Genomic DNA, 14,102 nt, shown 5'->3' on the forward strand with positions numbered 1-14,102 from the left:
TATATATATATATATATGTATATATATATATATATATATATATGTATACTGTATATATATATTTATATAAATTATATGTATATACATGTATATAGATATATTCCTTGTGACGTTAAACGTATTTTTTTTTGGTCATTTAGTTGATCTCTGACCACTAGGCTACACTACTCTCCTTCAAACAGAAGATGTCAACACAAGGATGCATTTACTGTCTGTCACTCATCCACAACATGTGAATGAATCTGTGTAGTAATGACACATACTGGAGCTACAGTCATCGATGTTAGTCTGGCAGTTGACCCCACTGTATCCAGGCTGACACTCGCATCTGTAGCTGCCCACTGTGTTCCGACAATGACCTCCATTCTGACACGGGTTTTTCTTGCATTCGTCTACATCCTCTGTGCACTGGGCTCCTACACACATATATCAGACAGACACTCTTGAAATGTTTTGGATAGATTTTCATTAATTAAATCTACTACGGGGAATATCATGTGATCAGTGATCAAAGTAAAGGTGTTATATGTGGTTGTCTCTAAATCAAATATACTCTTGAGGAATGAAAACACACCCACACACAAACTCAAAGCACTTACCTTCCCATCCGCTGTGGCACAGGCAGGTATAGCTGGTGTAATCCAGGGATGGCTGACAAACCCCTCGTCTCTGACAGGGCTGAGAATCACAGGGGACTAACTTATCCTCACAGTGTCTCCCTGAGAACCGAGCAGTACAGTCAGTTGTGGATAAATTATAGAGTGTTTTAATATGTATATGAATTAAAAGATGTATTAATAATTAGGGCTGGACGATTAATCGAAAATAAATCAAAACCGAAATTCAGAACCTCTTAACTGACGTAATTTTCCCATGTCGGTTATTTTGTTTTTTAATCCTATTAATACTTTCCCCTTAAAAACATACTACCGCGTCTGCGCTATACGGACGTGTATGACCGTTGCGCTCGCATGTTTTGCAGCGTCTTGCATGTAAGTGGGGTGTTAAACGCAGCATTACACACAGTTACACGCAGCGCCGCTCATCAATGTCAGTTCCAAAACAGTGGATCAACCAGAAGACCCCGGAGGCGGGGCAAGCACTGCAAGCTTTTGTTTACAGTAGCAGGTTGACATAACACAACGGAGTAGGCATTCTGTGTTGCATTTTTTTTTTTTTTACCATTCCTGAGCACTGCGTCTCGCGTTTTTTAGACACAAAGACGTGTTCTGTGTGAACAGCCAGTAAGAACCTAGAGTAAATACACATATAGAGTGTCAGGACAAGATCAATGAGATGGTGCCATGCTCTTTCTCTTAATCAGCAGTGTTCTATTTGCATACATTCATTATTTAAAACATTTGTTTACAGGAGATGCAAGTTATTATTTTCTACTTTTCACATTGCATTATTTAAAATAATAGCCTATTAATTTACAAGAGATACAAGTTATTTTCGACTTTTCACATGACAATATTTAAAATGTAGGCTATTTTGTTTGCAAGAGATGCTGGTTATTTTCTACTTTTGACATGGCAATATTCATTTCTTTTCTTTTCTTTTTTAGGAAACTTGCTTTTTACAATAAAACTGAAATGTGACTTTTTTCTTAAGCCTTCAGAGATCTCAGTTCTAAGATTTCAGAAATGAGATTTCAGTTGTTCGAAATATTCAATGCTATTACACATCTTCTGAACGATTACAAAACCTCCCGAACAAAAACACACGTGAACAGGACGGAGAAACGAGTGATCTCTTATGTAAACAGATGCATATGGAAAAAAATGCAATCATCAGCAATAGACAGCATATAAATGAAAACTGCATAATGTTATGGAGTAAAATGTTGATCCAGGAAGTGGTATATGTCTGTGCAAGCTTTGGAGGTGTTGATAGAAGCAATTTACTGGATTTATGCTTTGATAATCGTACTGAATATTAGAGTTAATAGTGGAGTATTTTTACACTACAACCCTTTAATGAACTATGAGGGCAAAAAAAATAAAAAATAAATAAAAAATAATCATGAAATAAACGTTAAATACTCGTAATCGAGGTAGAGTGTTCAATTAATCGGTTTTGTCAGGTCAAATTTGAGGTCAAATCGCCCAACCCTATTAATAATTATAATATTATGAATATTGATTAACATTATTCATTTACTTATTAAAACATATTAAGAATAATTAGCAGCACAACTGTTTTCAACACTGATAATGTTTCTTGAGCAGCAAATCGACACACAGAAAAAAGATTTCTGAAGGATCATATGACTCTGAAGTCTGGAGTAGCGGCTGCTGAAAATTCAGCTTTGGCATCATAGGAATAAATTACATTTTAAAACATATTAAAACTGAAAATATATTTAATATTGTACAATATTATTGTTTTTACTGTCTTTCAGAAACATGAAAATATCTTACGACCCCAAACGTTTGAAAAGTAGTGTAAATAATTATAATCGTATTATTACAGGGTTTCTACAGATATGAACAAGCTAAATTTAAGACTTTTAAAGACCTTTTTAATACCACCTCATTTGAAATTTAAGACCTAAACCTGTAATGGAAATACACATTATATTACATACATATATGTAATATTTAATGTGTTTAATGTGGAAAAAAACAATATCATCACTGTCATAAATTATATTACCACGATATACAGTGAATTATTCATATCAGCAGACAATATTCCATACACAATATACCCACAAAATTACAGCATCACCAAGATTTTTGGTGGTGTAAAAAATTTATTCTGAAGCAATATTTTCATCAGTGTTCTATCAACTTTTACATACTTAAATCTGCATATTTTTATTTACCTCTATAAAGGCCTGTTTTTTAACCTTTTTAAGTGTTTGCATCATCTTTCATGTCAAGTTATTACAATTTATCAATTAATTCAATATATAGGCTACTATAGGGCTGTTACCAGTCAGATTAAATCATTTACACTGCAAAATTACAGCTACAATAAATAATGTTATGATATTAATGTTTTAAATACATTTATGAATATACAATTAAGAAATGGTGGGGGGGATGCATAATTTTCAACATACTAAACCACCAGTAGGTGGCGGTAAGTCACTTAATGAGTGAGTGATTCATTCATTAAACCGATTCGTTCAGAACGCTGAATCATTCAGTAACAAAACATAGCCGAGTGTTGCTTGGAGAATGTGCAAAACTTCTGCTGTGATTACTGTGTAAAACTATTTTCGTTGGTGAAATAGAGCAAGACAGTAAATATTGTGTCTAAAATGTAAGTAACTTAATAACTACTCAACTACTTGTTTATTGAACAATGTAACATTTGCAATCGTGAGAATATTCAGCAAAATAGCCCCCTTGTCATCATGGTATGTTACTTAAGTTAACTATATCATGTTATGAATAAACTAAAATAAACTAAATAACAATTTTGAATTTATACCTCCGTTTGTTTCTTCTGAGTTTCCTTATGTTTGTTGTTATGCTCATTTGTTTTGGCGTCTCTCACAAAGAGACCCGCAGCCTCAACAGCACGACCATGATAACAGAAATACACTATCCATTATCGATCGCTGTTTACGTAATGTCATAAAATCAGAAGAATCGTTCTTGTGTTTCAATGTGTCACTGGTTTATTTTTTGTCACTTAAGTTTTAATCAGGCTATTTGTCCGGTCGGGCAAGTAAAAAAAATAAATAAATTTTTAATTAGCTAGCTGCAGCTTGACCTGTATTTTTATCATTATTGTTATTATTGAGAACAGTAAACAAAAAAAATATAGTTAAACCTGTATTCTGCTACTGCATTTCTGTCAGATGACGCAGTAACTACCGCGGGTCTGTCCAATGATTGTAAACATGTTCGTCAGACTGAAGACATTTTATAGGTAATGTGACCAAAAATATTTAAGACCCATCGAATCTGAATGTAAGACATTTTAAGACTTTTTAAGGCCTTATATTAGGAAAACGTTATTTAAGACATTTTAAGACTTTTTAAGGACCCTGTATTACATGTTGGGACTGAAATATTTTAATTAAACATAAAATTTGACAACAAAAGTGCTGATTCTGTAATTAAAATCATTGTAAAACTGTGCACTGTAAATGTGTGTCACCTGTGTAAGGCAGAGTGCAGTGGCAGATGTAGCTGTTGACTCTATCCACACAGGTTCCCTGATTCATACAAGGGTTTGACTCGCATTCATTGATATTTATCTCGCAGTTCAAACCTGAAAGAGAAAAAAGGGCAAATCAGGGAGTTGGGAACGGAATTGAACATCATTATTACTTTGTTTAGAAAGGCTAATGGATTACACGCCTTTACCTGCAAATCCACGGACACATACGCAGGTGTAGCCATTGAGACGGTCATTACAGGTTCCACCGTTCTGGCACGGGTTGGACTGACACTCGTTCTTCTCTCTCTCACAGTTCTTACCCTCCCAGCCTGGCTTACATGCGCAAAGATACCTACACAGACAGAAGATGAGACTAGTTGACATGAAAGAGATAACTGGCCATAGATGGTTTATACTAAGGCAAGTAAAATGACCTCTTACAGCAATGCTACAAATGCAACATGTATTTGCTATGTTAATCAATTTTACAGTTCTTATATAGAATTAAATAATGCTTATTGATCTCTTTACAGATTATAACAGGAAATGGGAGTAGGTTGTGCTACTAATAATCAGTATCGGCCAATTTGACAGAAAGATAAAAGCTGTTCCTACCCATCCTGCTGCTCAATACACTCTCCATGCAGGCAGGGCATGGGGCTGCAATGGTCTGCACCTGAGTGACACAGAGGACCGTGAGTCCCAATTGGACACATACACTGAAACCCATTTACTTTGTCCACACACGTCCCTCCACTCAGACACGGGTTCGAACTGCACTCATTTATCTCCTCGTTGCATCGCTCCCCTGAGAAGAAAGAAAGTGTGGTTAATGAATAAGACTGATTGAATGCTTTATAAAAGCAGTGCATTGATATAATTGAATTGATGCATTTTGTTGTTTTATTATTAAAGAAAAAAGCAGAAAAGAGCATATATATATATATATCAAACTATTTACAAAGTACTTAGTTCTGATCATGATTCATGAATGAAGCACATCTGCATGTGTGTATTTATGTATGTGCATGTGCATGAACAAACCTGTGTATCCAGGTTTGCACAAACATTTGTACTCATTAATTCCATCCTCACAGGTCCCGTGCTGGCAGGGATTACTGGCACAGTCATCATGGTTAATCTCACAGTTCACACCTATAACAAAGACAAATGACAAAATAGTCAATGGGGACACAAGCAGGTGAAATAAAACTGGTCTAATTTATACAGGAGCCTTTGAAAGGTCTCTAAAGAAGTCCGAGTAATGATTATATCTGTGTGTGTGTGTAGTAAGAGGAAGTGTCCAGCAGGAGAGTGTAGCGAGCTTTGTTTTGTTTGTTGGACAGTGTAACTGAGGCTACGTCCACACGAAGCCAGAGCTTTCCCTATCCGATCTTTTTTTCCCCCGTCTCAAGAAATATCTGCGTCCACACGAAACCACAAAACCGACACAAAACGATGTAGTATACATGCCAGACAAGCATGTGGCGCTGCAATTCTGCCACAGAGATACACTAAAAATGGAGAAGAAGACTTGGACTACGCGCATAAACCTTGCGCACGGTATACAAACGAACATGGAACAATACATATATTAATCTGTGTTAATGTTAGTTAATAAAAAGACAATCGTTCAGTGTTTGTTCATGTTTTTGTTGCTGTTACGTGACGTAGCGGTGTCTGACTAGGGGTGAGACGTGGGCTGATGACGTCATCGTTTCAGAAAATATACGGATTCGCTGTCCACACGAAAACGCAAGGGCGGCGTTTTCAGTGACTTTTCCAAACCGCGGTATACCTTGAAACCGGTTATCGTCCCATGCCTACTTACCACCAAAGTTCACATATCACATACTTTAAATAAAGATTAGCAAATAAAAATAGAGATCAGGCGCACATCTCAAATGTACAGTGACAATTCAGTCTAATTCTAAATGGTGGATAATAGTCATAATATACTAAATTAAGACATTTGCTGTTATCATAATTAGACTTCATTAAATGCTTCAAAGATGTCGTATATGGCCTCTTAAAAAGCCTTTGAGATGTAAAGATCAAGTGTGAGACTCACCTGAAGTGCCTAGCTGGCAATTGCATTGGTACATGTTGACCAGGTCAACACATCGTCCTCTGTTTTGGCAGGGGTCACTCTGGCACTCGCGTATCTGCTCGCTGCAGATGGGGCCCATGTAACCTGGGTGACACTCGCATGTGAAGGTAGCAATTCCGTCTATACAATCGCCATGGTGACAGGGTTTGGGTTCACAGTCGTTAATGTTGTCCGTACACAATGTCCCTGTGAAACCTACAGAGACCAGCATATAAGACAAGGGATTAGTACAATGAGGTCAGTTCTCTGAGAACTTAGCCAATTAGTTTACAATGAAAAACACTTATATATTTTAATTATAAAGAAATTTGTTTTGTTAGTGGTTTTATCTGTCCCTCTGTTTTTGGTCGCAGTGAGGGATTTTTATATGTTACCTTCAGCACATTCACACTCATAGCCGTTAGGACGGTCGAGACACTTGGCCCCGTTATGGCACGGCGTGCTGGCACACTCGTCAATGTCAACTTGACACATTTCCCCAGTGAAACCTGTGGTCAAAACACACAGATTCAGTATCATGACAACGAACAGTATCTAATATAGCACATACGTATTAAGGCTGTTCACCCATACAACTATTTGCAGCAATGAAATGACAGCACGTTGTTCAGAGATTTGTTGATATTTGACGATATGAGCAACTGGGGGCCATAACAAATTTGAAAAAAGTTGCAATTTAATGCAAATGCACTTGTGATGCAATTAAGATTACCATGTGACAGGTTCATGTTACTGTTAGTCCTGATTTTATGATTTGCAGGACTGAACTGGTAATTGTTCATGATATGATCCATTATGTACTGCTGTAATTTATACAAAAATTTCCCCTCTAGAATGTTGATTTTTAGCAAAAACTAATTCCCTCAGTTCCCCAAATTAGGTGGATATCTTGTTTATACTGGTAATACACAGTATTTGTAGTCAGGTTTTTAAAAGCTATGGACAGCTCAACCACCCATTTGAGGGCCTTTTATTTTATTATTTATATAAATAATATTAATAATTATAGTAATACACACTATCGATCAAATGGTTGGTCATGGTAATATTTGTAATGCTTTTGAAAGAATGTGCACACTTATGTTCACCAAGGCTGCATTTATTTGATCAAAAATACAGTAAAAATAGTAATACTGTGAAATAACGGTTTTCTATTTTAATATATTTTAAAATGCAATTTATTCCTATGATGATTGAATGAATTTTCAACAGTCAAATAGTTGTACTCCTTAATATTTAGGAATGTAAATAACATTAAAAATACATTAAAATAATCCAAATGATTATCACTTTATCTGATTAGCTTAAACAAACATGCAATCATGACAAACTGAAATCATATTATTTCTTTTATTATTTTTCACCCTCAATAACTATTATTTTTATTGAAGAACATGCAGTTCTTGAAACTGAATCACAAAATGAATCATGGCAAATTAACTATATCAACACTCCTAGTTTCTGGTTCCCTTTCAGTCGGTCACTACGAGTCACGTCGTGACCGACGAATTGGGATATCGCTTCGATAGACCAATCTATTTCGAGCGTAAACTAAACGAGCCAATGCACATTGGCATGCAATTATTTCATCCAGCTGCGCTGATCACAGCCTGAGTATAATAAGGCAGCAGGTGCAATGCATACCAGCTTTTCGCTGAGGAGCCGAGCCGGCGACCCGGCCGCTCCTATGTTATTTCAAGAACTACGAGTTCAGCAAGCTCTCGGAAGCTTTCTGTGTTGGCGGGAAACTGTTACAAAAAAAAAAAAACAGGCAGCGTTGTCACAATTACAGCAGAAATACCAGAGGATCCCATAAATCTTATATATGGGGGCATTCAAATATTGTGCTGTAAAAAGTGGGCTATTAAGAGTCAAAAAACTTTACTGCACCAGTGATTGTACTCACCTTGAGGACACTCGCAGACAAACCGGCTGACCTGGTCTAGACATCTACCGTTATTGAGACAAGGCGAGCTGGCACACTCATTAATGTCAATCTCACAGTGCAATCCCTCAAAGCCTATGGTTGAAAACACACACATACACAGTCAATAGATGAATATGCGGACATAGAGCCAAAACCGTGTCATCATGCTCCTCATTACAGTGTGTGTGAGCGTGTGTGTAAGTACCTGGCATACAGATGCAGGTGTAATCTCCTATCTGGTCCAAACAGGTGGCGTCATTTTGGCAGGGGTTAGAGCCACATTCGTTGATGTCCTGCTCACAGCGTGGACCGGTGTAACCTGGAGCACAGTTACAGGTGAACGAGCCCTCTGTGTTCTTACAAGAACCACCGTGCTCACATGGGTTTGGCCCTGAGGTGTCAAAAAAGAGGGTTAGAAAGTTTTAGGCAAGATATGAAATGCATAAAAAAACACTGTAATGTGTGTGCAGGGAAAGATGAATATAAATACAGAGACACACTGAGAAACACAGACAGACAAAAGTCCTGCAAACTGTCTCACCGATGACACACTCGTCGATATCCTCGGCACACGTGCTGCCCTTGTATCCTGAGGGGCAGTTACAGTTGAACTTGCCATTGACGGGGTTCGTGTCACATTGAGCTCCCATCTTGCACGGGTTACTGGTGCAGGCATCATCAATGTGACACAGCAAACCTTGAAAACAGAAAGAATCACTACTGTTACTACAACTGATCTGAGATGGTTTTATATTGTAGTATGAAAAAACATTATTTTACAGATGCATTATTTCACTGTAAAAACTTGTTGTCTATGTTGTTGAGACTTGGTCCAAGAGTAATTTTTTAGGCCATGTGGTTGTTTTTACTGACCAGTCTTGCCGGGAGGGCAGCTGCAAACGAAGGAAGCCACGCGGTCGATGCAAGTGGAGCCGGGGGTGCAGGGCTCAGCTGCGCAGTCATCAATGTTTTCAGAGCAGTCAGGGCCGCTCCAGCCGTTCACACATACACAGTTGTAGCCGTTGCGCGTGTTACTGCACGTGCCTCCGTTCTGACAGGTGTTGGGCTGCAGTCTGCATTCATCCACGTCATCGGTGCAAAACTGACCTGCAAACAAAAGGGTCACAATTTCAAAAGGACAATTTAAAGGAGGTTTGACAGAAGGTTTCTAGCACTGAGAAATCTACATTGAAAGGAATCGCAAAAAAAGCCATTCAGCTTGTCAAATTTTGCATTGAATCAGTGAATACACATAAATCAGTTTGACTGAATCATTAAAAATAACTATTTTTTGTGAATCAAGGGCTGCATGATTTAACCCAAAAATCAAATAGTGATTATTTTGACATTTAATTTTAATTCAAAATATTGTTTTTATTTTGTTAAAATATAAATATTTAACATAGCAAAAAAGAAATATACTACTATTGCAAAAATACAATTGTACTCTAAAATAAAATAATCCAGCATTTAATAATAATAGTTTACATGCAATACTAATATTCTGATATTTCTTTGCTTTCAAACATTAAACAGAGCTTTGAAATGATTTATCTGAATCATTAAAAATAACAAGTTCCAAAAATGATTTGTTCTTGAATTAGTATATGTGAGTCATCTCAACTAGCGGAAAAGAGAACAAGAGGAAGCAAACACACACACACACACACACACACACATAGTATATAAAGCCGTTTTCATACCAGTCCATTCAGGTGGGCACTGGCAGTTGTAAGTGTTCACTCCATCCATGCATGTGGCTCCATTCTGACAGCGGTGATTCGGACAATCATCAATGTTCACCTCACAGTTTGTTCCATTAAAACCTGATTACAGGAAAATCAGAGAGAAAATTTCCTGAACAACTCACTCTCAATCCCAGGTATCGGTAACACAAAGATGCTCTGTCTCTCTTTGGCATTATTAAACGTAATTACTCAACTTTAAGGCACGAACAGACATTTCTCACGGCTCGTATTCGCTGCCTGAGGTGAGAGAGGAGTTTTGGCCTGTTGCTGTATTTTGCCAGTACAGCACTCTTTAAACGCTAAACTGATAAAGTTAAGGTCTCACTGTGTGTTTTAGTCTCAAACAAATCCAGATACAACCAGCAAATTATTCAGTGAAGAAACATGACTGTTTGTTCTGACTGAGATTAAATGAAGCTATTTATTATATTTGGTATCACATTTATATCACAATATTCCCCAAATTATGGTTGATAAAAATAGACAGTCACAACAAACACAAAAAAAGCTTGACTGTAACTACACTTAACCATTATTAGCCAAAAGTGTCTAGTCAAGTTCTACTGTATTTTCTCTATACATGTGAAGTGACTGGAACACCCATTTCCTATGCAGTGACGTTTAGCATTTCTGCAACAGAAATGTCTGAAAATCAGTTAGTTGTTTTAACCGGTTTATGACCCACTCCTACTTGTGCTGTGGTAAAATCTCATCAAACATTGGTCTGTCTGGCTCAGGTCCAAGTGAGTGCTGACATAATCATTGGGTGAGCTGTGGCATGCCTGACTAACATGTTTCAGTTGCATCTGAACAAATATTGCTTCTGTTCGAATTCTGCTTTTTTTTGCAATGATAAAAATAGATTTCTATTTCCTCTCCTAGGGAACTAACCTGGCAGGCAGTGGCATATATAAGTTGTGTCTGTCATCTGCCGGCAGGTTCCACCATTGAGGCAGGGGGATGGAAAGCAGGGCACGTAATCCGTCTCACAGTGGAGGCCGGTAAAGCCGGGTTGGCAGTTGCATCGATATGAGCCTGGGATATTCAGACACACGCCTTTGTTCTTGCACAGAGACGAGGAGAAGGCACACTCATCTGTGTCATTGAGACAACGGGGGCCATGGTAACCAGGAGGACAGGTACAAGAGAATTCACGATTGGGCAGAGCATAGCAGATACCACCGTTGGCACACGGGCTGGACAGACATGTGTCCTCTTGCTCACAATGCTGACCTGAGGAGTAAATGTCAACCGTAGAACAAAAACAATAACAAAACAGTCAATATGTGAGTTTAATACCTTACTGAAATAGAGTTTTTTTGTTTTTATTCTTTCAAAAAGTGACAGAGGGACAAACAGAGATGCGAAGTGAGAGAGAGATCTGACCTGTCCATCCACGGGCACACTGGCATTTGTACTGGTCATTGGGGAAAAGTGAGCACTTCCCACCATTGGTGCAAGGGTTTTTGGGGAAGCATGTGGAGTTTTTCTGGATCTCGCAGCGCTGGCCTGTGAAACCCAGAGGACACACACAGCTGGGGCTTCCAGGTACACCGGCTACACTCACAGTGCATTCTCCTCCATTCAGACAATATCCCACGTAACACGGGTCCTTGTGCTGACAGTACTCGCCTAAGAAACCAGGAGCACACCTAAAACACAGAAATGGCAAAATATTATTCATTTAAGGTCAAATTCATTTGTTTTGAGATGAGTCAAGCAACATAACAGGAAACAGAATTTTATCACATATGTATGGTGCAAAAATCTTGCTCAAGAATCTTGCCTCATCAAGATCATCCATCGCAAGAGCATCCATCGCAACTACAAAAATTTAAATGTGGAACTGAATTATAATTGAAACATTTCAACCACATAGAAATAAACAAAACACTGTCATTTGCTCATTTGCATAACGGTTGATGTAAAATCATTACAAACTGTTGAAAGAGGCCTGTAGCAAAAAAAGAGAAACAATAGCTGCAAATTTTCATTGAGTTCAGTGTTTGCATTTTCCAATTTATTTTAATGCAGTTATATATAAAATGTTACTATGAGCGCAATCCTAACAAATTACCAAACCCAGCAGTATTTATATGTAATTATATATTTTTTTACAGGGCTCTAAACTCATTCTTCCCACTGGTCACTCTTTTGCGACTAACTTTCTCAGTTGGTCGCACGAGCACATAATTTGGTCGCAATGTGTTTTTGTTTTTTTTGCTACAACATGGGATTAATCAATGCATGCTGATGAATTGTTATCATAGTTTATAGTTATATGGTAACGAACATTCAACCTGTTCTTATTTGTGATTTAAATTTTGTTAACTGGAATTCTTCTTTTGCGGTGTTATAAGCCGGGCTTCATGCGCTTTCACTTTCACTTCCGAATTCGGAATCTTGATGTCACGTTTTACAAGAAAAGATAATTGTCTGTTTTGCTCATATTTATACACCTTTCACTTTTAAAGACTAAAACAAAAGATGGATTCATTGTACAACACAACAAGAAACAAGAAGCACAACAACAAGAAAACAGTAGGCTACAATGTAGGCATGGGCCGGTATGAGATTTTGACGGTATGATAACCTTAAGCAAAAATATCACGATTTCACGGTATCACGGTATTGTTGTTACAGCTCTAAAATGTGTTCATTTTAAATGACTGGGTAAAAAAAAAAACTGAACACAATATATTTTGAGCAACATACAGAATATTTGGAACAGTAGTATTTGTTTATTTTTCTTTGATTTGTTTCTGAAATGTGGGCTGTCCTGCAGCTTTTGATGTGGATGGTTGATTTGCTGCTAGAGCTACTGCTGCCCTAAAAAGAAGAAAAATAAAAGTATTTTTCTCTGTGCGTCCATCTTCAACGTCTCTGGCCTGTGTTAACGGGCGTTTACAGACTTCATATTTTCACATAAATGACATTTGGAAAATGATATGCATTGCAACGCAGTTTGTGCAAGTCCAGAACAGAGATCGGCTGCAATAAAACAATAAACGGCCGGTTGGCGATCGCGTAAATTCCAGAAGAATCTCCTTTGGCCATCATACACACGTGACTGACCGCTCGCTCACAACAACAGGAGGGGGAGGGGCGTGTTACTCTCTACCACACTGCACTCAACCTGAGGGATTCCTACACTTTCAGTCTTTGAGGAGACATGAAAAACAGCGCATACCGCAGGAACAGTATAGCGGAAAATATTAGCAGTTTTGAAACTGCGACATTTTCAAATCACGGTATACCTTGAAAACGGTAATCGGCCCATGCCTACTACAATCACAAACTATCTTGCATAACGTTTATTAACAAAAACGAATAAGATGAGGCACGGCAAAGGCCTACACCACATTCTGTATTAGGCTATATACCGACTAATAAATTACAGAATGTTTAGCAAACACTGAGGAATCAAATCAATTTAAAAAAAGAAAGAAAGCCTCCATAGCGTAACGTCAGGTAATCAGCAAAGATAACAAGCTTTTCAAAACGAAAACAAAAAGAAAAGTAAAGCTAAACTGGCTGTCGGTGACAGTGCTTGCATGTTTTTTCCCAAAAAATATCAGCATGTTCACCTTCTCTGGTTTAAGAAGCGGTCTTTTACTTTACTTGAGCTTGAAAACCAAATCCTCCATCTGCAATCATTTCCTTGATATTCGTATCATTTTTGCTGCATGCAGCGCGCACCTTCGCGCTCGTGCTGACGCGGCGAGTATAAACCAGGTTCTAACCCGAAGCGCTCGCACTGAAAGCACCTCTCTTCATGTGATTAGTAAAATCGGACTCCTGCTATATGTGCCGCGGCTCTGCAGCGCACGCTGTATGGAGCAGGCGCTTTGGAGCAGCGCAGACCATGCACTCGCACAAATGCGACCACGTAAAATTTTAACTCGCACATTCTCAAAAAATTGTCGCAGTCTAGAGCCCTGTTTTAAAAATATATATATTTATATGTAATTATAAATATATATTATATATACATTATTTTAGCAAAATTTAGCTATATAACCCAATATTAACTTCTTATTTACTGAACTGTAGTATAAAATTTGCACATTTGCACTCGTGGTATTCGGACATAAACAGCACTCGTGTGATATAGAGAATGAGGAGTTACGTCACATTCTCATTCTTTATTGCTCTCGCTGCTCATGTGATATTGCTTATCGTATGATATATATAT

The 14,102-nt window shown here is 37.8% G+C and overlaps 1 protein-coding gene across 1 annotated transcript in view; it reads right to left on the bottom strand.

The window, feature by feature from the left end:
* Window positions 1-14,102, bottom strand: part of LOC107717553 (neurogenic locus notch homolog protein 2-like) — an 88,032-nt gene that overhangs the window by 12,248 nt on the left and 61,682 nt on the right. The window contains 15 exon segments of the mRNA XM_016524336.1: window positions 264-416; window positions 600-719; window positions 4,120-4,233; window positions 4,329-4,474; window positions 4,738-4,930; window positions 5,167-5,277; window positions 6,194-6,427; window positions 6,607-6,720; window positions 8,139-8,252; window positions 8,365-8,550; window positions 8,701-8,856; window positions 9,033-9,266; window positions 9,863-9,985; window positions 10,799-11,140; window positions 11,294-11,559. Of these exon segments, the coding sequence (XP_016379822.1) occupies window positions 264-416; window positions 600-719; window positions 4,120-4,233; window positions 4,329-4,474; window positions 4,738-4,930; window positions 5,167-5,277; window positions 6,194-6,427; window positions 6,607-6,720; window positions 8,139-8,252; window positions 8,365-8,550; window positions 8,701-8,856; window positions 9,033-9,266; window positions 9,863-9,985; window positions 10,799-11,140; window positions 11,294-11,559 (2,606 nt within the window).

The sequence above is a fragment of the Sinocyclocheilus rhinocerous genome, unplaced genomic scaffold (assembly GCF_001515625.1).
Source record: "Sinocyclocheilus rhinocerous isolate Xijiao unplaced genomic scaffold, SAMN03320098_v1.1 scaffold813, whole genome shotgun sequence".
Lineage (NCBI taxonomy): Eukaryota > Metazoa > Chordata > Actinopteri > Cypriniformes > Cyprinidae > Sinocyclocheilus > Sinocyclocheilus rhinocerous.